The following is a 24,236-nucleotide window of genomic DNA, read 5'->3' on the forward strand; positions in this document are numbered from 1 at the left end:
AAAAAATTGCTGCGAAAATACCGTGCAAGATAAAAAGTTGCAACAACCGCCATTGTATTCTCTAGGGTCTTTGAAAAAAAAGCATATATAATGTTTTGGGTTTCTATGTAATTTTTTAGCAAATAAATGATGATTTTTACATGTAGGAGAGAAATGTTAAAATTGGCCTGGGTGCTCCAGAACGCCGGATGGTGCTCCCTGCATGTTGGGCCTCTCTATGTGGCCACGCTGTGTAAAAGTCGCACACGTGTGGTATCGCTATACTCGGGAGGAATAGCAGAATGTGTTTTGGGGTGTAATTTGTAGTATGCATATGCTGTGTGTGAGAAATAACCTGCTAATATGACAGAAACTAGATTTTTTTTTTTTTTTTTACAGAATTTTCAGTCTTTTTTCTTTTATAGCGCAAAAAATAAAAACCGCAGAGGTGATCAAATACCACCAAAAGAAAGCTCTATTTGTGGGAAAAAAAGGACAAAAATTTCAGATGGGTACAATGTTGTATGACTGAGTAATTGTCATTCAAATTGTGAGAGCACCGAAAGCTGAAAATTGGTCTGGTGATTAAGGGGGTTTTCGTGCCCAGTGGTCAAGTGGTTAAAAAAAAAAAAAAAATATTTAATTTGGAAATACCGGCATTTAATAGGGCACGCAATGTATTGTGTGCCAGGACTGGGGGTTGTGAATGGTAGAAAGAACTAAGGGGTGTCGCTTGGCGACTCCCCTTAGTGGGGTTAGTCCTAGTCGGTTGTCCAATAGTTTTGTGACTCGGAAGCAGTGTTCATTTTGGCAGTGAATTTCGATTTAGTTTTGAGTCTTAAGACTAAAATGCCATTTGAGTTGTATTTTAGTCATCGCAATTGTTTTAGTCGACTAAAATAGTATTCATTTAGTCGTTTAAAAATTGTAGTCATTTTAGTTGACTAAATTAACACTGCAAGTTGGAAGAATCTTGTTTTTGTGATGAAAAATTTAATTTAAAAAAATCAGATTTAAAAAAAATAATAAAAATCCTCTGTAATGGGTATTGAGTGGACCGTGTAAATGTAAGACTTCCTTCTGACTCGGAACAATTTTTCTCCTTCAGAAACGTCTGGAGCAGCAGAAACAGCAGCCGTCGAGCGGCGCCACCATCGCCACAACCGCCACGATAAGCAGCGCCGTCTCCCCGCTGTCCACGGCCCACAAAGTTGTCATGAGTTCCATCGCCAACCCGGTGACTCCCGGGACGAAGATGGTGCTCACCACGAAGGTCGGGTCTCCTGCCGTGTCTTTCCAGCAGGGCAAGAATTTCCACCAGACGTTTGCAACATGGGTCAAGCAAGGACAGACGACGGGTGAGTGTGGCAATGTTTTTTTTTTTTTTTGGTAAGGAGTGCTGCAAGTCTCAAGGAGCAGCACATACAGTGCCTTGAAAAAGTATTCATACCCCTTGAAATTTTCCATATTTTGTCACATTACAGCCAAAAACATGTATTTTATTGGGATTTTATGTGATAGACCAACACAAAGTGTCACATGATTGTGAAGTGGAAGGACAATTATAAATGATACAAATAAATATGTGAAAAGTGTGAGGGGGGGGGGGGGCATTTGTATTCAGCCCCCTTTACTCTGATACCCCAAACTAAAATCTAGAGCAGGGATAAGCAATTTGCGGACCTCCAGCTGTTGCCAAACTACAAGTCCCATCATGCCTCTGCCTCTGGGTGTCATGCTTGATGCTGTCAGTCTCGCTATGCCTCATGGGACTTGTAGTTTGGCAACATCTAGAGGTCCGCTAATTGCTTATCCCTGATCTAGAGGAACCAATTGCCTTCAGAAGTCACCTAATCAGTAAATGGAGTCCACCTGTGTGTAATTTAATCTCAGTATAAATACAGCTGTTCTGGGAAGCCCTCAGAGGTTTGTTAGAGAACCTTAGTGAACAAACCGCATCATGAAGGCCAAGGCCCTGGTAGAGACGTCCCCAAAAAGACTTGCAGCTGTAATTGTAGAGAAAGAGGGTTCTACAAAGTATTGACTCCGGGGGGCGCCATACAAATGCCCCCCCCCCCCCACACTTTTCACACATTTATTTGTATAATTTATCATTTTCTTTCCACCTCACAATTATGTGACACTTTGTGTTGGTCTATCACAGGGGTCTCCAAACTGCGGCCCGAGGGCCAGATATGGCCCTTTGCTAGCCTTTATCCGGCCCTTGGGGCTTAATTTCTCCCACTGATAATGAGGCACTATTCTTCTCACTGACGCCAACAAGGGGGCACAAATTCTTTAACTAATACCAATGATGGGATACAATTACTCCTACTAATAGGGGCACTACTCCTTATCCTACTCGCTGCAAACTCTGAGGCCATATTTATTATCACCAATGCTGGGCCCGGGACATTTTTTTCCCCCCGCTGGCCACACTTCGGCCCTCCTAAAGTCTAAAGGACAATAAACTGGCCCTTTGTTTGAGAAGTTTCGGAGACCCCTGGTCTATCACATAAAATTTCAATAAAATACTTTTATGTTTTTGGTTGTAACATGAGAAGATGTGGGAAACTTCAGGGGTATGAATACTTTTTCAAGGCAGTGTAAGTCACTAGGGCTTGGCATCTCTGTGTCTCCTTTAAGTACCGTCTGTTACCAGTATCCTCCGTACATCCGCTGCATGGACGCCCAAACAGACTCTCGTAGGGTCTGCACTCTTTTTTTTTTTTTTAAAGCAATATTAAAGCTTTGTTTTTTTTTCTATATTAACATAACAAATGCATGTTATACTTCTCTGGGTTTTGCACAGAGCAAGCCCAATCCTCTTCTTCTTGGGTCCCCCACCAGCACTTCTGGCTTCTCCTCTACCATGTTCCCCGCACAGTGCATGCTCACTCCTCAGACACAGTGTCCCTCGGCTCTCCGGTGGAGGCGCTGCCATTTTCGGTAAGGGAATCAGGAAGTGAAGTGTTGTGGCTTCACAGCCTGGGTTCCCTCCTGCGCATGCACAAGTCGCACTGTTCGTCCTCACTGGTCCCTGCTGTCTTCTGGAACCAGTGTGTCTCCTGGGAGCAAATGCCTGGATTGGACAGGTATCCCCCCCCCCCCCTTTGAAAGGTGCCAAATGTGATACCGGAGAGGGGTGGGGGATCTGAAAAGCGTAAGTTCCATCCACTTTAACACGCTTCATGCAATGGGATTTAGAGGGGAGAGCGCAGGAAGAGCCTCAGTTGTGTTGATGGTTATTCACAGTTGAGTGAGTATCCAGGAGTGACACCGGGAGCTGCTGCGTTTTAAATATAGGTGTCGCCTTCCCGGGTGTCCAGTGTGAAAGAGGCTTTGAGATTTTGGTTTTAGTTGATATCTGGAACCCACCCGGACAGATGTCCTTATCCGCACCCCCCGCTGTCTTCTAGCCTCAAGCACTGATGTGTCATCCACCTCCTCTATCACCACCACCTCTGGCCAAACGTTCCAGATCACTGGGAGCCCCGTGACTGTGGCCGGGAAAGTGCTCACCAAGCTGCCTCTGCCTACCAACAGTAAGCTCGTCACCCTAAATGTGCCCTCCACGCAGGGAGGTAAGGGTCCGATGTGGCTGAATAAATTGTCTTCCCTCCATTGTGTATTAATCATGCTAACAGATCTCCTTTCATGTCTCTCAGGGATGGTTCAGGTACAGCAGAAGGTACTGGGGATCATTCCAACCAGCACAGCCGGACAGCAGACCTTTACCACTTTCCAGCCACGGACGGCAACCGTTTCCATCCGCCCCAACAGCCTGGCGACCGCAGTGACCACGGCCACCACACAGCAGGTACTTCATTAATTCATACGGCAAAGTAACAAAAGGTCCCCCCATCTCCAGCCACTGAAAGTGAGAGAGGTACCCCAGACTCAGTGTAAGAAAAACAAAAATAGAGCTACATTTTTGAAAAAAATGCAATATTTTTAACTTTTTGCTATAATAAATATCCCCAAAAAATATATAAAAGAACATTTTTTCCTCAGTTTAGGCCGATACGTGTTCTTCTACCTATTTTTGGTAAAAATAATCTCCATAAGCGTTTATCGGTTGGTTTGCGCAAAATTTATAGCGTTTACAAAATAGGTGATAGTTTTATTGCATTTTTATTAATAATTTTTTTATTTTACTACGAATGGCGGTGATCAGCGATTTTTTTTTTTTTTTTTTTTTGTGACTGCAACATTATGGCGGACACTACGGACAATTTTGACACATTTTTGGGACCATTGTCATTTTCAAAGCAAAAAATGCTATAAAAATGCACTGATTACTGTGAAAATTACATTTGCAGTTTGGGAGTTAACCACAAGGGGGCCCTGAAGGGGTTATGTGTGACCTCATGTGTGTTTACAACTGTAGGGGGATGTGGCTGTAGATGTCATTGATTGTGAATCCCTATAAAAGGGATCACACGATCGATGCAGCCGCCACAGTGAAGAACGGGGAAGCCGTGTTTACATACGGCTCTCCCCGTTCTTCAGTTCCGGGGAGCGATCGCGGGACTCCAGCGGCGATCTGGTCCGCGGGTCCCATTGCTTCGGACCGGGTCGCGGCTGGGTACTAGCACAGGACGTACATGCATGTGCCCAGCCGCGCCATTCTGCCGATGTAAATGTGCAGGAGGCGGTCCTTAAGTGGTTAAACCCCCCCCCCCTGGTGATTAAATTCCACCCAAATAAAGTGTGAAAAAAATTTGAAAAATGTCATTTGGGTACAGTGCTAAATGATTGTGCAATTGTCATTCAAAGTGCGACAGCACGGAAAATTGAAAATTTGGTCTAGGCAGGAAGGGGGTGCAAGTGCCCGGTAAGCAAGTGGCGAATGTCTTCACAATCGGGAGAGCAAGACTGGACAAACTGACGCGTTTCACACTCAAATCCCATGCTTCTTCATGAATAAATGTGATTTGAATGTGAAACACCAACAAGTTTGATCCTGTCTTGCTCTCCTGATTGTGAAGAGACATTAAAGAAACTACCTCTGTGGTGGTGTGCCGGAAAATTTCTCTTTTCCTCTATATTCTCTACCTGTTGGATTGTGGAAGTTGTTCCATCGATAGGCCTGTACCCCTGTATTCCTGCTCTGTATTTCTTTTATATTTTGTTCCTTACTAACAAGGGTCTTCCATGCCTGACCGGCAACCATTCGGCCACACCGATACTCCTTGGTACCCCTTACCTCTGTTTGTTGAGAAGAGACATGCACATGTCGGACCTATGCTAAGTCTTGTTATTTTGCAGGTGATCACCACAGGGACCCAGATCAGAGCCGGGATGACCGTGATCAGGACGCCTACTTTACAGCAGTCCACTGTTGGGAAACCGATCATGAGGACTCCACTGGTGGTACAGCAAGGAATCATCCAGTCTGGTAAATGCTCTCACGTGGTTTGTGAAGTTTTTGTTTTTTTGGTTAGGTCAGCAGCAGAAGGAGAGCGAAGCATATCTGTGCGCTGAGGAGGAACAGTAAATAACCACAGTGCTGCATTACTGAGGAAGGAGCCTTGCTTGTAATGAGCAAATCTGTGTTTAGCTTGCTCTTTTATATTATATACAAAGGTATTTTAATGCTTTAAGGGAACACTAAAGAGAATTTTTTATTTTTTTTAAATGGCAAACATGTTATACTTCCACTGTGCAGCTTGTTTTGCACAGAGTGCCCCTAAACCTGGTCTTCTGGGGTCCCTCTGTGGCTGTCTCGGCTCCTCCCAGCAAGAACTTTCCACCTTCATGCAAGCTCTCTCTCGCATGGGGGTTAGTTTTTGCAGGTGCGATCCTGTGATACAGCCGGCGGCTATACCTGCTCACTGTATCACTCGACCCCACCCCCCCCAGCGCGCCGTGTCACTGGATATGATTGACAGCAGTGCAAGCCAATGGCTGCGCTGCTTTCAATCAACCAATAAATGAGCCGAAAAGCCGACCGAGAAGCCAGCACGTTCACGGTGCGGGACTTTCAAAGAGGTCAGGTAAGTAAACGGGGGGGGGGGGGGGGGTTCGGGGTGGCCACTAATGCTCAGATGTTTTTCACCTTCATGCATAGAATGCATTAAGATGAAAAAACATGTACCTTTACTACAACCCCTTTTAAACATGAACATATATTGATAACATGATCAGGATTACATGTAGATCAGGGGTGCTCAACCTGTGGGCCACATGTGGACCTCAGAGCCCTCTGATGTGGCCCCCGACCTCAAACGCACTTCTATTATACCCTGCGTGTTTCGTCCTTTGTGAAAGTGCACTGAAACACTGAATGCAGGAGTTTTGGTGCGCTTTCAGAAAGTGCACCACACCCGCAAGATATAATAATCTATGGCAAAGCGTAGCTAACCTGACAGAAAATCTGCAGGCGCACTTTGTTGCACCCACGGCGCAGGTAAACCTCAGCGCATCAGTGTGAAAGCAGCCTTATAGGGGGCTCAGAATGCTAAGATCTTGTTTACATTTTGTAAAACTCCATGGTTGAGACGTGTTATTACCACATATAGCCACTGGTGTAGCGTCGGGGGTCACAATGGTAACCTCGCTCTTTGCTCCATGCCTGACTTTTTTTTTTTTTACACTTGAACAGGAGGTGCGGCACATAAAGGCACTGATCCTCTTCATTTTCCTCCTGCAACCTCTAAAATCTGACTTCTCCTCCTTTCCCCCCCCCGTCGACATTCAGCGGTTGCAAGAGGAAAATGTTTATTAGACTATTAAAAAAAAAAAAAAATTCGGAACCATTTATTTTCGTTGTGACCGGTTACCAAATCGCTTGAAGTGGAAGTTAACTTTCAAGCATAACCTATAATCAGGCTTACCCTATAAGGAAATATAAATGGCTCCTAGATGTGCGCTGTTTAGGAGATATTTACTGTACATGCAGCCACCCGTGCCAATTCTTCAGAGCCCCGTGTCGTAACCGGCGGCTCGCGCGCACAAGCAACCTCTTTAATTGGCCGTGCTTTTTAAAATGTAGATTTAAAAGTATTTAAAAAAAAAAAGTGGTAGAACTTTAAAACTCCTCCCTCATTTTGGTTCCTCTTAACACTTGACTAGATATGCAGTCGTAACCTTCATTTTCCCTCTTTTCTTTTTTTTCAGGTCAACCCCAGCAAGTGGTGACCCAGATCATCCGAGGGCAACCCGTCACCACCACTATGCCCATTGGGACCGCAGTTTCCAGTATAGGGCAGAAGGTTGGCACGCCGGTGCAGCAGGCTCAGCCACAGGCAACGACCCCGCAGGCAACGACCCCGCAGGCTGTCCGACCGCTGCAACACGGGCAGGTCAAACTGACCATGGCACAGCTGACCCAGCTTACCCAGCAACAGGTAAAGGGGGGGGGGCTGCAGCATTTATAACATCCTAATGGTTCTTCGAAGGGGTGAAGAGAGCTTGGCATGAGGGTAAAAGAAACCTAATGTGACTTAAGAGCAGACACCAGAGTGGGGGGGGGAAAGCTATACTAAAACTGGTGCAACTGTGCATAGTAACCAAGTAGTATGCGGAAAGCTGGTTTGGCTGTACTCCTCCGGATCAAAGGTGTGCAGTTCATTCTGCAATCCTGTAACCAGTTTTCAGCTGACAGCGGGCTTCAGCCTGCTATTGGCTGACGTCACAGAACCCGGTCCAGGCTCCGGCAAGAACGTGACCGTATAGTTGGGATCCGCCTGCACTTTTGTAAACTTGAAGTCAACTGTCTGCTGACGTCACCGAGCCCCGGTCCAAGATCGCGACCGCGGAGTCAGGATCCGCCCACATGCCTGGACCGGCACCTGGCTCAGCCTCTCAGCAAGCTGCTGAGAGGCTGAGCCGGCCGCTTCCACAGCTCAGTGATCAAGAGCCAAGTATGATTCTGCAAAATAATAAAAAAGAAGCTGATTGGTTAATGTGCGCAGCTGCACCAGAGTCTGTGTGCTCTAGCTTTAGTAAATCCCCCCCCCTCCTGTATTCACTTAAAGCGGAGTTCCGCCGGAAAAAATAAAGGAACAAATATTGCAGCTGCTGACTTTTTTAATATTAGGACACTTACCTGTGCAGAGCGCCTGCGATGACGGCACCCAAAGCCGATCTGGCTCTCGGGTGGAGGCGCCACCATCTTCGGTATGGGAATCCTTGCGGCTTCACTTCCTGGTTCCCTACTGCGCATGCACAAGTAGCGCTGCACGATCCCACTGGTCCCTGCTGTCTCCTGGGACCTGTGTTTCTCCAGAAGGGGGGGGGGGGGGCGGCGGCGAATGGGCACTGGACGTGGCATAGGTCACAGTGGTGACCTATTCCCAGAAGTGGGAGCAAATTCCTGGATTTCACAGGTATCTGCTCCCTCCTCCCCCCTGAAAGGTGCCAAATGTGACACCGGGGGGTTGGGGGGAGATTCCAAAAAGCGGAAGTTACATTTTTGGGTGGACCTCTGCTTTAATGCCACTTTTGTCCCTGTTTTCAGGGTGTTGCACTAGCTCTTCATTTGTGATATGCGGTATGGCCTTCTCTTTTAGTCTCACGCTGTTCTATGTTTTTTTTTTTTTAGGGTGGAAACCAGAGCTTGACTGTTGTGGTTCAGGGTCAGGGCCAGACCACCGGGCAGCTGCAGCTCATTCCACAGGGAGTGACGGTTATTCCCTCTCCAGGGCAGCAGTTAATGCAGGCCGCAATGCCAAATGGCACCATACAGAGGTTCCTGTTCACGCCGCTTCCACCGGGCACCACGACTGTTACAACCACAGTGACATCAACCCCTTCCACCGCAGGTACGTGCATGGGGAAATGGTCTTGTATTTCGGCTACGGCCTCTGTGCTTTGATACCACTAGGGGGCAGTAAAAGAGAAGATTGGCTTATTGCTTGTCTTTTGGTATGTAAAACCTTGGTTTCAGAGTAACTTTTTCTGAGAGCGTTTTGCAAGACGGGCAAATTTTTTAATCAATTTTGACTTGATATACAAGCGATGTCTTGATATAGGAGTAGCTTCACAACCGAGTATAAAAGAGAAGAGAGAAGCCTCTAAGTGTAGCAATATGGTTACATTTAATGAAGGTACAACATTTTAGCAACATATTGCTACACTTAGAGGCGCCTCTCCCCTCTTTTAGGGCCCTCTCAGACGTGCGGATGAAAAAGGGACATACATTGGTCCCTATGTGATTGCGGGTGTCAGCGGATGAATATCCGCTGACACCCATAATCACCCGCCTCCGCAAAGATCTTGAAGATTTTGCAGACGGAAGAATGTCCTATTTTTTCTTCCGTCATCGGATGAACACGGACACACGGTATGTGTTCATCCGATCCCCCCATAGGGGAGAGCGGAGAAAAGCGGTCCCTGCACACTGTGCACCTGCACAGTGTGCAGGGACCGCCCTGTCAGCCGCCGGCTCAGCGGGCATATACGGAGTGATCCCCGCTGAGCTTACAGACACACGGAGGCAGATCATTACTGATCCGCCCCGTGTGAAAGGGCCCTTATACTCTGTAGCTCCTGTTGGATTTTGCTTCCATGGCTTCACATTGCTATAATCTTTTTATATGGACTATAAACTGGGGGGCAGATTCACATACAGCCGCGCAAAATTGTGCGGGCGTAACGTATCTGCTTTGCGTTACGCCTCCGCAACTTACATGCAACTTACAACTGGCATGCGCCGTCCGTAAAATATCCCAGTGTGCATTGCTCCAAATGACGTCGCAAGGACGTCATTGGTTTAGACGTGAACGTAAGGGACGTCCAGCCCCATTCACAGACGACTTACGCAAACGACTGAACTTTTTAAAATTTCAACGCGGGAACGACGGCCATACTTAACATTGGCTGCGCCTCATATAGCAGGGGCAACTTTACGCCGGGAAAAGCCTAACGCAAACGTCGTAAGTCCTTTGAGAATCTGGGCCTGAAGGACTTATGAATAAATGGTTGCGGAACGAATCATTTGAGTTTCCATTATTTCTTATGGGAAAATTTGCTTTGATATACAATGTCCATTAAATGACACTGGCAGGCAAGGGTTTAAACACTAGGGGGCGAGGAAGGGAGTAAAGTATGTCCTAGGGAGTGATTCTAACTGTGGGGGGGGGTGGGCTACAAGTGACATGAAGGCAGATTCAGAGCAACGTACAGGTACGTTGCTTTGCGCAGCCGTGCCATTCTGCCAACGTATATCAAGTGGTTAAGGTGAAAAACCTTAAAGCGGTTGTAAACCGCATAAACTTTTTTTTTTTCCCCCAAACCTGCAATGCAAAAGGCATAATAGGCTAGTATGCACCGCATACTAGCCTATTATGAAATACTTACCTCGGAACGAGGTGTGTACCACTTACCTGGTCCACGCCGAGCAGGATGTCATCTTGCTCCGGCGTGTCTTCCGGGTATCGCCGCTCCAGCGCTGTGATTGGCTGGAGCGGCGATGACGTCACTCCCGCGCGTGCGCGCGGGAGATTTAAAATCGGCAGGGTCCGGCGATGCCGGTCCTTCAGCCGTGGAGTCCCCCCTGCGCATGCGCCGCCCGCATTGCGGGGGTAATATCTCCTAAACCGTGCAGGTTTAGGAGATATTCTCCTTACCTACAGGTAAGCCTTGTTGTAGGCTTACCTGTAGGTAAAAGTCCAAATAGTGGGTTTACAACCACTTTAAGGCTTTAGAAACACTTGAAGGTAATGATGTGTTAATGTATAAGATGTTTTATTCATGTATATCATTGAAGTTTCTCCTCCTTTATGGTGTGATATAGTCTTTCTTTACATTCTTTAACCCTTACAGTGTCGGCAGCCCCATTGCAGACATCTACAGGTCAGGGTGTGGCTCAGGGTACCCAGCCAGCTCCGCCTCCACTTGCTCCATCCCAATCATCGGCTCCATCTTCAGATCAGGCCGCGATTCCTCCCCAGTCACAGCCCTTTCCTCAGGTCACACCTCAGCAACTGCAAACATCTCATCTACAGTCTTCTGTCACTTCTGTGGACAGCCAGCCAAAGGATCATCTCCAGGTGCCAGCCGGCACTGCACAGCCAGTATCGGAGGCACAGCAGCCAGCCGCTTCTGTCCAGACCTTGGTGTCAGCAGAAGCAAAGACTTTACCTGCTCAAGTCCCTTCTCAGGTTTGCTTGCCGCAAGTCGCTGTCCAAATGCAGCCTCAAACTTCCTTACAAGGCCAGACTCAGCTTATGAGTCGACCTTCGGTTCAGACTTTGTCCCCCGCAGTCAGCCAGGCCTCGATCCAGATGGCCCTGCCCGCTTCTTTCCACATCCAGTCCCAGCTTCCTCAGCAACAGCCCATCCAAGCCCAGTCGAGACCTCAGTCTATCATGCAGCAAGCCGGTCAGGTGACGGTGCAATCGCCGTCACGGGCCCAACTGCAGATCCAGCCCACCCAGACCCAGGTTATCACAATGCCGCAGCTCCACCAACAGGTCCAGGTCCTCTCCCACCTTCCGTCACAAGTGGTGGCCCAGCTCCAACAAGGAGGCCTCGCCCAGCTCCAACAAGGAGGCCTCGCCCAGCAGATCAAACTACAGCTGCCCCTCCAGATCCAGCAGGCCGGGACCACGCAGTCCCACCAGATTCAGAATGTGGTGACCGTGCAGGCTTCCAGCGTTCAGGAGCATCTGCAGAGGATAAAACAGATCCAGGAGCAGCAACAGCTGAAGAAGAAACTGGAGGTGAAACGTGAGCAGAGTCTGCAGGGCACCAACCAGAGCGACATCATCCAGAAGCAGGTGGGTGCACTTGATTTGGAGGATGCTTCAAGCCTGTGTCAACCAAAAACTTGGTTTTCTAGTTTTATATACTCCTAGGAAGTATAAGAACCTCTTTTGGGTTTTTTTTTTTTTTACTGCTGAAAAATCTGCAACAGGGACAAACAAGTCCACAAAATCTTGAGAGAAGTCCAAATATGTTAGAAGCAGTAAGGGTGCCACACCAATGGTTACATAGTCCAATCATTGTTTGTTCAGTTTTACTAGAGACCTGGGTTAACATGTTTCGGGAGATTCGACGCACCCTATTCACCCTCTTGCTTATTATGTGATCCCAAAAATGCCTGCGCTCATCAGATTGTGATTAATCACTAGCCCCCGGAAGATTTGGCCGCCCAATGCCGGGCCATTTTCTGCGATACGGCACTGCGTCACTTTAACTGGTGATTGCGCGATCGTGAGACGCTGTACCCATATAAAATTGACTTCCCTTTTTCCCCACAAATAGAGCTTTCTTTTGGTGGTATTTGATCACCTCTGCGTTTTAAATTTGTTGCGCAATAAACAAAATAAGAGCGACAATTTGGGGGAAAAAAACACTATCTGTTACTTTAGCTATAATATCCCAATTAAAAAACAAACACATTTAGGCCGATATGTATTCTTCTACATATTTTTGGTAAAAAAAAATCGCAATAAGGGTTTATTGATTGGTTTGCGTAAAAGTTATAGCGTCTACAAACTAGGGGATAGATTTATGGCATTTTTATTATTTGTTTTTTTACTAGTTAGGCCCCATTGACACGAGGCGGACTCTATTCCTCCGGAGTCCGCCAGCATAGCGGGAGATCAGTCCGCAGATCTCTGCCGAGCTGAGGGATGACAAGCTCCTCTCTGCTCACTGAGCGGGGAGGGGCTTGTCGGGCACCGCTGCCTCCTATGGAGCGATCTGATGAAAACGGACAGCATGTCCGTTTTTCATCAGATCTTACCCGATCCGATCCGCATGGACGGATGGGGACGTGCCCCCCATACGTCTGTTTTTAGCGGATCGGGTAGGGTCGGATGTCAGCGGACATGTCTCCGCTGACATCCGACGCTCCATAGGGATGCATGGAGCGGCCGTTCAGGTCCGCCGTCAAAACTGACAGGCGGACCCGAACGATCCGTCGTGTGAATGAGGCCTAATGGTGGCAATCTGTGAATTATTTTTTTTTATTTTTTTTTTATTGAAACTGCGACATTATGGCGGACAAAAAATGCTATAAAAATGCCCTGATTACTGTAAAAATGTCACTGGCAGGGAAGGTGTTAACACTAGGGGGCGATCAAGGGGTTAAATGTGTTCCTTAATGTGTTCTAACTGAAGGGTGGATGGGACTTACTAGGGGTATAGATTGATTGGCGTTCATACATAGTATAGCCACAAAATCAGTCTCCTCGCCCCTGAGAGTACTGGGATTTGTGTGTTTACACGCATCCCCGTTCTCGCTCTGTAACGAGCAATCGCGGGTGCCCATCGGTCATAGTGACCGCCGGGCAATGGCACCGGCTTCAGGCACGCCGCTGGAGGCGCCTTAAAGAGCCGACGTACAACTTTGACGGCCCGCGAAGGGGGGGCCCATCCTACCACAGTATAACTGCAGCGGCTGGTCCGGAAGCTGTTAAATGTAAAATGTTAAAAATAATAAAATTAAGAAAAACAATTAAAGTGGTAGAGGAGCTGATTTTTGTTGGGTTGCGATTATTGTTGAGTTATCTTGTGAACATGACTGCAAATGGCGCGCTAGCACCCCAAAATGCATGGCTGATGGTGACCTGCAAGGGATGGGCATTTAATTTTAAAACATTTCGAGAAACCAGGTAAGCCATGGATGAACCCGCTGGCTGCCAGGCGAGGTAGGAATCTGCCACTTGTGACTTCTCTGTTTTCCTCGGTTAGGTGGTGATGAAGCAGAATGCGGTCATTGAGCACTTGAAACAGAAGAAAATCATGACGCCGGTGGAGAGAGAGGAGAATCAGAGGTTTGAATTTGTCTTGTCTTGTTGTCTTTTTATGTCTGTCGATTTTTTTTATTTTTTATTTTGTTTTACAAGTCTGTAACTCTACGGCTTCTGTCTGCTTTCCAGGATGATCGTGTGTAACCAGGTGATGAAATACATACTGGACAAAATCGACAAAGAGGAGAAGCAGGCGGCTAAGAAGAGGAAGCGGGAGGAGAACGTAGAGCAAAAGAAGAGCAAGCAGAACGCCAGCCGGCTCTCCGCCCTTCTCTTCAAACACAAGGAGCAGCTGAAGGCCGAGATCCTGAAGAAGAGAGCGCTGATGGATAAAGAGCTGCAGATCGAGGTCCAGGTGAGAAGACGTTCTGCTTGTAGAGGGTGGTTCAAGATGTGGGAGCGCTTAGTCTTTTTCTCAATTCTCTGATTTCGTTTTTCAGGATGAACTTAAGAAAGACCTGAATAAGATTAAGAAGGAAAAAGAGAGAGCCCAGGCGGCGGCTCTTACAGCTGCGGCTGCTGCAGCTGCTGCCCCGCTACCTCCACCACCGCCTCCTAAAATACCCTCACCGCCTCCTAAACCGCCTCCTAAAATGCCATCTCCTCCTCCTAAAATGCCATCTCTTCCTCCTAAAATGCCCTCTCCTCCACCTAAAATGCCCTCTCCTCCTCCGAAAATGCCCTCTCCTCCTCCGAAAATGCCCTCTCCTCCTCCTAAAATGCCCTCTCCTCCTCCTAAAATGCCCTCTCCGCCTCCTAAAATGTCCTCACCGCCTCCGAAAATGCCCTCTCCTCCTCCGAAAATGCCCTCTCCTCCTCCGAAAATGCCCTCACCTCCTCTTAAAATTCCCTCTCCTCCTCCTATACCTTCACCTCCTCCACAAACAACCCACAAGGCGACCCCCACCTCCCCAACATCCAGCTCCACCAGCCTACCTGCCCATAAGAGGAGGAGAGAAGAGGAGAAAGAGTCCCCTCCTTCCAAGTCTAAGAAAAAGAAAATGATTTCCACTACCTCAAAAGATTCCAAGAAAGACAACAAGATCTACTGCATCTGCAAGACGCCCTACGACGAATCCAAGTGAGTATTTGTACCTTCGGATCTTGCTCATGTTTAACGGGATTGAAAAAATGATAATGATGCTGCTGCATAGAAGTCTGCAATGTAGTTTCCTGTAGATGAGTCGCCTGACCTGGTTGATATTCAACCTGATTGGGTGATTTTGTCATAGAATGGCACCAGACATTTTCCAGGGCATCCATCAGATCTCCCATAGTGTAAAAACAGCACCTCTTTCATATCTTGTTTTGGCTCTGCAATGGGTAAGTGCATGACATGATGACCTTGTTACACTGCTCATGTTTGCTGCACTTTGGAAGTTTTTTTGCATACTAAACTGGTTCGTTTGAAGAACAGACAGTGGCAGTGCCAACATGTCAAAGTACATCATACATGCCCAAGCACCCTCAGAAGGTGGTCAGGTCATACGCTTCCAAGTACCCTTTGAGGGAGACTACATCTTAGAGGTCCATGCGCCATCGCAAGGTGGCCAGTTCATACATGTCCAAGCACTCTCTGAGGGCAGGGCCATAGATAAACACAAATTCCTGGGGGGGGGGGGGGGGGGGGCGGTCACTCGGTCATCATTTACATTTTTATGTTGGGGGGGGGGGGGGTGTACGGTAAAATCATGTCACACCAGAGTGGGGCCATAAGGCTTTGCAAAGAGATCTTGCAGTAATTTCATGCTTTTCAGGGGGGGATCCCTTATTGAGCTGAGGGGATTGGGCATAATAGAAGGGGGGCTGACTGATGTACTCAAACTCTGATTGCTCCTACTGTGCTGATGCTAAACATCAGGGACACTGGGCATTTTGCCAGAATGCTTCGGGTGGGATTTGAACACCCCTGACCCCCCCCCCTTATCTACGCCCCTGTCTGAGGGAGACTACATCATACACATCCAGAGGCCCTCAGATGGTGTACAGGTCTTACATGACCAAGCGCTTTCTGAGGGAGACTACATCGTACATGTCCAAGCACCCTTGGAAGGTGGCCAGGTCATACATTTCTAGGCACCCTCAGGGAGACTACATCGTACATGTCCAAGCACCCTTGGAAGGTGGCCAGGTCATACATTTCCAGGCACCCTCAGGGAGACTACATCGTACATCAGGGACTTGCTAGTTTTCCGGCATTTGGCTTTAAAGCTGAATTCCATAGATTTAGCCACTAAAAAGTACAGGCACACTTGAACAAATCGTTATTTATGTCCGACAGGTTTATTGGTCTGCCAAGAGCATACACTGACACAGGGGGAAATGTGAGAGAGACACAGCTGCCATGCCTGTCCCTCCCCTCTGCTTGCCCCTTTAGAGAAGCCTTTGTGTTTTGTGAATGAGTTCACATAATTACAAAGGCTTCTGTAATTGGGCAGAAAACATTGAAAAGTTCCGCACAAGGGTTTTTAAGCAGCAAAATACACAAATTATATTTTTGTAACAAAATTTGGTTGCTTTATTTCGTAGAGAAATTCAAATGTTACAAAGAGTTTAAAATATGAGCTCTAGTTGATGACATAAAATCAAGGTAAACAAAATGTATGGTAACAGTTATTAAAAATTACATTGCATCATGGGATGCACAGAAATACCCCAATGTATTTCAACCCCTACATTCGTGGTCTTCAGGGGGTTTATTTTTCTGTTCTAGAAAATACATCAAAAAAGTTAATTACTATTTTCATTTAACATTATTCACGACATACAATAGAGGCAAAAAAATACCTCTTATGCATTAATTTATAAAAATCTTGCATTATTTTTCTATTCAAGATGGTATATTTTACCCTTCAAATAATGGATCTTTCACAACCAGAGATTTAAAAGCGATTGCATTCAAGGGATCCCGGACAGTCACATGCCCAAATCAATATCCTCTCCAGGAGGGGCCCCCCTTTCGCAGGGCTTGCAAGAAGCCACGTGTTTAGGCCCTAGGCAGGGATGGGGGGGGGGGGGGGGATGAGCACCTGCCATTTATAACGTAATAAATCAGAGTGGATAATCAGAAATCATTCCTATACAGATAATACAATGGCTTCTGTAATTGGGCAGGAGGAGGGGTAGACATAGCTGCTTCGCCAACGCAAATTTTGAAGATGCTTAGACATGAAGCATCAGCGTCGGGCTCCTGGAAACACAGGAAATCAATAAAACTGTTAGATGTAAATAAGAGGTAAGCCCAGGAGATGTTGCGTTTGGTATGTATGTATGTATGTGTGTATATATATATATATATATATATATATATATATATATATATATATATAATTACATTTATTTCAAATGCAACACATTCCGCCCTTGATTTTCTTTCAACTGCAACACAGTCACCCCCCTCCTTGGACTTAACTCGAAGTGTGCCTTCACTTTTTACAGGGAAGCGGAATTCCTTGTATTTAACTTTAATTGTGCATTAGTAGTATTCTAGTTTTTATTTTTACGCCTAAATGCTTCTTTTGTGTCAAATGAAATACTTGCGCTGTAAAATATGAGGGACAGATAATGAAAATGGGGTGGTATACTACAAAGTAACTAGTGAAGATAATATTATCTAGCATATAAAGTAACAATAAATCACAAAACGACGGTCCTCAATAAAGTCCGGCACTCTGAAAAAAGTCCAGATCTGGCACAATTCTGCCGTGTATGGGTGTGTTTCATCAAAAATCAATCCAATCTCCAACGGTGCAAGTGTTGTATAAATAATAATACACAGAATACACACACTTTTAAGGAAAAACGCACGGAAGGTAGTTCTAGAGAAAGTACATATAAGACCCTTGAATCCGGAGTGTGAGTGGGATAGAGTAGTTGAGCCAACACCAAGATTACATGTATACACCTCTGGTGGGCCCAGCTGCTCACCTCAAGTTGATCGCAATATGTCCAGATCAACCTGGTCTGGATGTTTATGGTCCACAAATGGAGAGATCTCCGTCCAATGTGTCATATGAGAAAACAAAGTAAAAAGACAACAAAAAGCTGATGGTGAAATAACGTCACAAAGGGGGCTGTTAATTGGGGTCTTGACGGGTGGGAGTGCACTCACATGTAGGTGAGAGATCTCAGGCTCGTCTCCACGAGCACCGAACTCGTAGGTCCCTCTATATTTCCTCTATTTTTTCCCCGCTAGGTCTTGGAAGTCGTGGGCTAACTGTTTGGTCTCCCCGAGGGTACCAGCTGAGACATCTCCACACACGCTGAACCCTCGGGGAGACCAAACAGTTAGCCCACGACTTCCAAGACCTAGCCCACGACTTCCAAGACCTGTAATCTTGGTGTTGGCTCAACTACTCTATCCCACTCACACTCCGGATTCAAGGGTCTTATATGTACTTTCTCTAGAACTACCTTCCGTGCGTTTTTCCTTAAAAGTGTGTGTATTTTGTGTATTATTATTTATACAACACTTGCACCGTTGGAGATTGGATTGATTTTTGATGAAACACACCCATACACGGCAGAATTGTGCCAGATCTGGACTTTTTTCAGAGTGCCGGACTTTATTGAGGACCGTTGTTTTGTGATTTATTGTTACTTTATATGCTAGATAATATTATCTTCACTAGTTACTTTGTAGTATACCACCCCATTTTCATTATCTGTCCCTCATATTTTACAGCGCAAGTATTTCATTTGACACATTTATTTCACTTTAGTCTATCGAGGTAGACCTTTATATTTGCAGCAGTATTTTAGTTTTTAGTTCGTTTCTTCCCCTCCCCCACCCGCCCCCCTCCCTCACTTTTCAGACAGCGCAGGAGTTCACGCTTAACTAAATGCTTCTTTTGTTGATTATTTTCTGTTAGCTATGTTAGAGACCCCATAGGGGAGAACCCTCCCTCATTTCTGTCTTAAGGAGACCTGTTCATCTAATAGGGAGAGTGGTTGTCATTGGTCATACAGCTCATAAAAGCCTCGTCAGGGCACACGTAAGAGACCACACATCCTCTGACCACCCCAGTGAAGTTTGTAATAAAGGGAACCTGTCAGATCTTTACACGCCTGGCTAAACTGAAGCTCCAGAACTATCACTGAAGGCTGTCCTTCCTGTTCCAAGGCAGCACTCGCCTGTGGAGCCAGGTCACAACCAATGGGAGTGGAGGATGTAAGCCTTAGGTGATGGATCTGGGGCTTTGACTCAGACAGGTAAGAGGTGACAGGCTCCCTTAGTAAAATAAGTATTTACACATTGATCTGATGGTGTAACCGCTAATACTTATTGTATCAGGGACGGATGTCTTAGGACAGGAGAAGGTAAGTGAGATCTCACCTTGTTGACAGAGCCACCATCCTGTCTGCCATGACACAATCTTCCATGTGTCCCCCCGACATGCGTGTCACTCCCATTCTTGTTGTGGTTTGGGCTCATTTTGTGTTTTTTTGTGTCCTGCATGGAGTCTCCAGATCAAAGTATGATTTGTGCCCCCCCCCCCCGGTGGTGATTGGTGCCTCGTGAGATATTTTGGCGTCACACCTTAACCTGGTCAAGGAGGCAAATGACAGACAAAAGGGGTTGTGGTCTTGTAAAGGTTCAGGAATGTTATTTTTGTACTGGAAACACACATCAGCGAGCTCATTGATCTGAATGAAGCCCACATGTATCTGTGTTTCCTGCATGTGGCTGTGCTTGTCTCCATTCCTGTCCTCATGCCATGCTGGGGATTCCTCTACAGTGATGTCTATGGTGGGATTCCTGGTTGTGGTCACTAAACTACACATATAGGTCTATAGCAGCTTACGTGCTCCAGTCCCCTAATTTCAGTATATAATGATATCCACATGCAGATATCTCAGATAGTGAATAGGTAAGGTTGCTCTCCCTATTGTTAAATGGCTTTCCAGTCTGACAACAATAGTGTTCTGTCCTGAAAAAGCCCACCAGTGAGATTGTGTACAACGTCTCTGCCCAGTCCGTGTTTCGATTAATATTAAAATTTGTTCGCGTCACAACACATGTTATAACTTATGTGGTGATGCAGTGCATTTAATAGAAAAAAAACCAGCCATGTTGACATCTCACTGCGATGTAAATGAGCCGTTAAAACTGAACTCCAGGAATTCAGCAACTATGCAAACCGTGAAGACACATGTTTGTGATTGGGCAGGAGAAAGGGGGGAGGAGCAGGATACATTTGGGCTGTAAGAGCAGTAAATCGCACAGAGCAGCTATATCCCCCCCTTTCGCCTGACGCTTTTGCTTTTTGTGAATGCGTTCACCTACTACAAAGGCTTCTGTGATTGGGCAGCAGGAGGAGAGGAGGGGCAGGGTATACTCTGGCTGTGAGAGGACGCAGAGCAGCTATGTCTCCGCCTTCTGTTCATAAAATCATTAGTTTTTTTGTGAATAAGTTCACATTCTACAAAGGCTTCTGTGAATGGGTCGGAGGAGGGGAGGGGCAGGATACACTCTGGCTGTGAGAGGAGAAAAGCACACAGAGCAGCTATGCTCCCTTCCTCCATTTACAGAAGCCTTTGTATTATCTGAACTCATTCAAAAAAATACTAAGGCTTCTGTGGTTGGTCAGGAGGAGGGGCGGGTACACTCTGCCTGTGAGAGGAGAACTATTCACAGAAGCCTTTGCATTTCGTGAATGAGTTCACATACTAAAGAGGCTTCTGTGATTGGGCAGGAGGAGGGGTGAGGCAGGATACCCTTTGTGAGAGGAGAAAAGTGCACAGAACAGCTATGTTACAGAAGCCTTAGTTTCTCTTCCGTTCATAGACGGACACAGCATTTTTGACAGTAGGGTTATGCACCACTTAGGCAGAAATTTACAGCACTTAAAGCCTTTCCTAAGTGCCGCTCCTCCCAGGGGGCGTGGCTCCCCAGGTATAACCCACACCCTGCTCAGCAGCCCCAGTTTTTAGAAGAATCACAGGTTTCAAAAATGCAGGAACAAAATAAAAGCAAGAAAAATCGCAAGAAAAAAACTCCAGAGTACAGGACTCCAGAGAGTGCCTGCCTCTCCTGTCGTTAGGCAGAAAAAAACTGGGGCTGCTAGAGCAGGGTGTGGGTTATACCTGGGGAGCCACGCCCCCTGGGAGGAGTGACACTTAGGAAAGGCTTTAACGCTTTAAGTGCTGTAAATTTCTCCCTAAGTCTCTCCTGGAAGGAAGGTGCATAACCCTACTGTCAAGGATGCTGTGTCCGTCTATGAACTCAGAGAAATGGATTTTACGGTGAGTACAAAAATCCTATTATTTTCTGAATGATTTCACATTATACAAAGGCTTCTGTGATTGGGCAGGAGGAGGGAAGGGGCTGGCTGTGAGAGGAGAAAAGCGCACAGAACAGCTATGCTCCACCTCCCATTCACAGAAGCCTTTGCATTTTGTGAATGAGTTCACATAATACAAAGGCTTCTGTGATTAGTCAGGAGGCGGGAAGGGGCTGGGTGGCACTCTGGCACCTCATGGTATGCTTGCAGTTTTTACAGAGTAGCTCAATTCCTGGAATTACACTTTAAAACGCCATACAGAATTGTCGGCATGGCCAGTGTGACAACAGTGTCCTAAAATACTTGCCCCTGTTTCTAAGTCTATTTACTCAGAAGGTCAAACACCCCCCCCCCCCCCCCCGGGTTTTTCAATGATAAATACTATAATCTAATATTATGTAGCGCTGTGAGAGAACTTGGCGCCGGGCGATTCTGTAGCTTTGGAGATTAGCGCAGAGTGTTTTCTGGCATCATTGTGGATCTGTGTCACTTGTGAACAGGAGTCATTCATCTCCATCCATTGTAAAGATGTATGCCCGCATCTCCCTGTGTTCTCAGAGGAATGATTGCCTCCCCACCCCCCCCCCCCCCCCCCCCCCCCCCCCCCCAGCGATTTGCCATCCATGCTAGCTGTGGCCCGTCTCATTTAATTTTTATTTTTTTATGTAGCTGTGACAAGCCAGGATGACTTCTCTGCAATGACCTGTGTCGTGTCGTTGTGTTGTGAATGTGTTCTAGGTTCTATATTGGCTGTGAGCTTTGTGCTAACTGGTATCACGGAGATTGTGTTGGCATCACAGAGGCGGAAGCCAAGAAAGTGGATGTGTACATCTGTAATGAGTGTAAACGGTCACAAGAGGGCAGCAGTGAGGAGTTGTATTGTATCTGCAGGACGCCCTATGACGATTCACAGTGAGTTCCCGTGATAACTTCTTATGCACTAACTAGACAGCGCTCGCTGGTTCCTGTGCGGTAGTTGCTTTGTCTCGTGCCTTCCCTTTTATTAACCTGGCCAGAGCATGCTCTTACACCCCCCTTTTCCTGCCAGCGGTCGCGGGGGGGGCGCAGGCCCCTGCCAATCCCCAGGTCCCCCTGGTAGTAAAGGATCTTCCTTTTTATATATATATGATGCATGTTTTCTGGACTGATAACTTCTGAGCATCATATCTAATTATCTGCTTCCTGTCTGGGGAAAACGAGCTATGGAAGGGGGGCTTCCATCTTCTGGGGACTTTGGTGGCCTCTGCTGTTTGGCTACGTGTACTGCAGCTCTAGATGTATCCAGCTTTTGTGTAGGGGGCACCGTTTACCTGCACCTTAGACGCTCCTTTAGATATCCTATCACACTGCCTGTACTGCAATATGTGTAGCTTTTTTTATGCTTGCTTTGTGTTTTTATTGATTTATGTTTGGTGTGCGCAGATTTTATATTGGCTGTGATCGCTGCCAGAACTGGTTCCACGGGCGCTGCGTCGGGATATTGCAGAGCGAGGCGGATTTGATCGATGAATACGTGTGCCCGGAATGCCAGTCCACAGAGGACGCCATGACTGTTCTAAGCCCGCTTACCGATAAGGATTATGAAGGACTGAAGCGCTTCCTGAGGTCGCTGCAGGTAGGTTGATTTTCATTGGGTGGAGCCACAATGTCACCTATACAAAAAAAAGCCCCACCCTCCCCCAGAACATGTATACATCCCTTGTGACATTAATAGGGACAGGTACTTTTTATGATGGGATTTGGGGGTCTTAAAGACCCCGGACCCCTCCACTGTATTGTTGAATACAGTGGAACCTCGGATTACGAGTATAATCCATTCCAGGAGAACGCTCGTAATCCAAAGCACTCGCATATCAAAGCGAGTTTCCCCATTGAAGTCAATGGAAACAAAAATAATTTGTTCCGCATTGACTTCAATGGCATGCAATACCGCATGCGGCCAGAGGGGGTGCTGGAGAGCCTCGAAAAGGCCAGAGGACACTTCAGCTGACCTTGGCAAACCTCGGAAAGACTTTGTTCCCGAGATTTGCAGAGGTCAGCTGTGCTGTCCTCGGGCCTTTCCCTGCATTTCCGAACGTCACCGATTGGCTGTGATTGTCAATGTTCGGCTCGGCCAATCGGGACCCGAGACGCCGGCTGGTGTGTTCGTCCCCGTCGCTGGAAAGATCAGGTTCAGGTAACTCAAAGGGGGGGGGGGTGTGGCTCTGGGGGGGTTGCTGTACTACACAAGGGTTTTCACCTTAAAGGGCTTGTAAAGGTTTACATGTTCTGTTATTTATAAATAATAAAAAAAAAAAAATGTTGTACTTGCCTCCACCGTGCAGTTCGTTTTGCACAGCGTGGCCCTGATCCTCCTCTTCTGGGGTCCCTCGTGGCTGTCTCAGCTTTTCCCCACAATAGCTAGCCCCCCTCTGGGATGCGCTCTCCCAAGGGGGTTAGCTTGCGGCCGCGCTCTCGTGTGATACAGTCGGCAGCCATAGCTGCCGAGTGTATCACACGGCCCCGCCCCCCGGCGCGCCGCTGATTTGATTGACTGCAGCGGGAGCCAATGGCTCCGCTGCTATCAATCATCCAATGAAGAGCCCACAAGAGCTGGGGGGGGGGGAGCAACGCGGGATCTCGCCCATGGAGATTCGGGGCTCAGGTAAGTAAAACGGGGATACGAAGAAAGGAAATGGATAGCCGCACTCCAATGACCAAAAAGGTTGTCTTTTATTCGAACGAACAGCAAGTACATCACTTCACAGGGTCACAGCAAAGGAACAGGGGAACAGCCGACGCGTTTTGCACTGGACTAGTGCTTAATCATGACTAAGCACTAGTCCAGTGCGAAACGCGTCGGCTGTTCCCCTGTTCCTTTGCTGTGACCCTGTGAAGTGATGTACTTGCTGTTCGTTCGAATAAAAGACAACCTTTTTGGTCATTGGAGTGCGGCTATCCATTTCCTTTCTTCGTATCCTATGCATGGTCAGTCCATTGCCAGCACCCACGGTATCCTGAGTCAGTCTAATTCTATATAGTGACCCACCTGGAGCGGTGATCCTCTTTCTTCTCTAAGTTAAATGGGGGGGGGGGGGGGGGGAGAGTGCAAGGTGTTTTTCACCTTAATGTGTAGGATGCATTAAGGTGAAAAAACCCAAAGCTTTTACAACCCCTTTAATGCATAGAATGCAAACCACGAGGTTTTACGACCCCTTTAAACTGAATAAATGACAGCACAGTGTGGGCGGAGCCCTGCACGGCAACACTGTTTTTGAATTGTGACAGC

The 24,236-nt window shown here is 47.0% G+C and overlaps 1 protein-coding gene across 6 annotated transcripts in view; it reads left to right on the top strand.

Moving 5' to 3' along the window:
* Nucleotides 1-24,236, top strand: part of BPTF (bromodomain PHD finger transcription factor) — a 74,039-nt gene that overhangs the window by 43,005 nt on the left and 6,798 nt on the right. For 3 of the 6 annotated variants that reach the window (XM_040331871.1, XM_040331872.1, XM_040331873.1), the window contains exons 18-29: nt 1,088-1,337; nt 3,399-3,563; nt 3,648-3,799; nt 5,251-5,380; nt 7,102-7,331; nt 8,528-8,747; nt 10,750-11,705; nt 13,627-13,709; nt 13,815-14,040; nt 14,126-14,766; nt 21,707-21,880; nt 22,391-22,583. In XM_040331871.1, coding sequence (XP_040187805.1) covers nt 1,088-1,337; nt 3,399-3,563; nt 3,648-3,799; nt 5,251-5,380; nt 7,102-7,331; nt 8,528-8,747; nt 10,750-11,705; nt 13,627-13,709; nt 13,815-14,040; nt 14,126-14,766; nt 21,707-21,880; nt 22,391-22,583 — 3,420 coding nt within the window. The remainder of the gene's footprint in view (nt 1-1,087; nt 1,338-3,398; nt 3,564-3,647; nt 3,800-5,250; nt 5,381-7,101; nt 7,332-8,527; nt 8,748-10,749; nt 11,706-13,626; nt 13,710-13,814; nt 14,041-14,125; nt 14,767-21,706; nt 21,881-22,390; nt 22,584-24,236) is intronic. The other 3 variants (XM_040331875.1, XM_040331874.1, XM_040331876.1) reach the window with 3 other exon arrangements.

The sequence above is a fragment of the Rana temporaria genome, chromosome 12, assembly GCF_905171775.1.
Source record: "Rana temporaria chromosome 12, aRanTem1.1, whole genome shotgun sequence".
In the NCBI taxonomy this organism is placed as follows: Eukaryota; Metazoa; Chordata; class Amphibia; order Anura; family Ranidae; genus Rana; species Rana temporaria.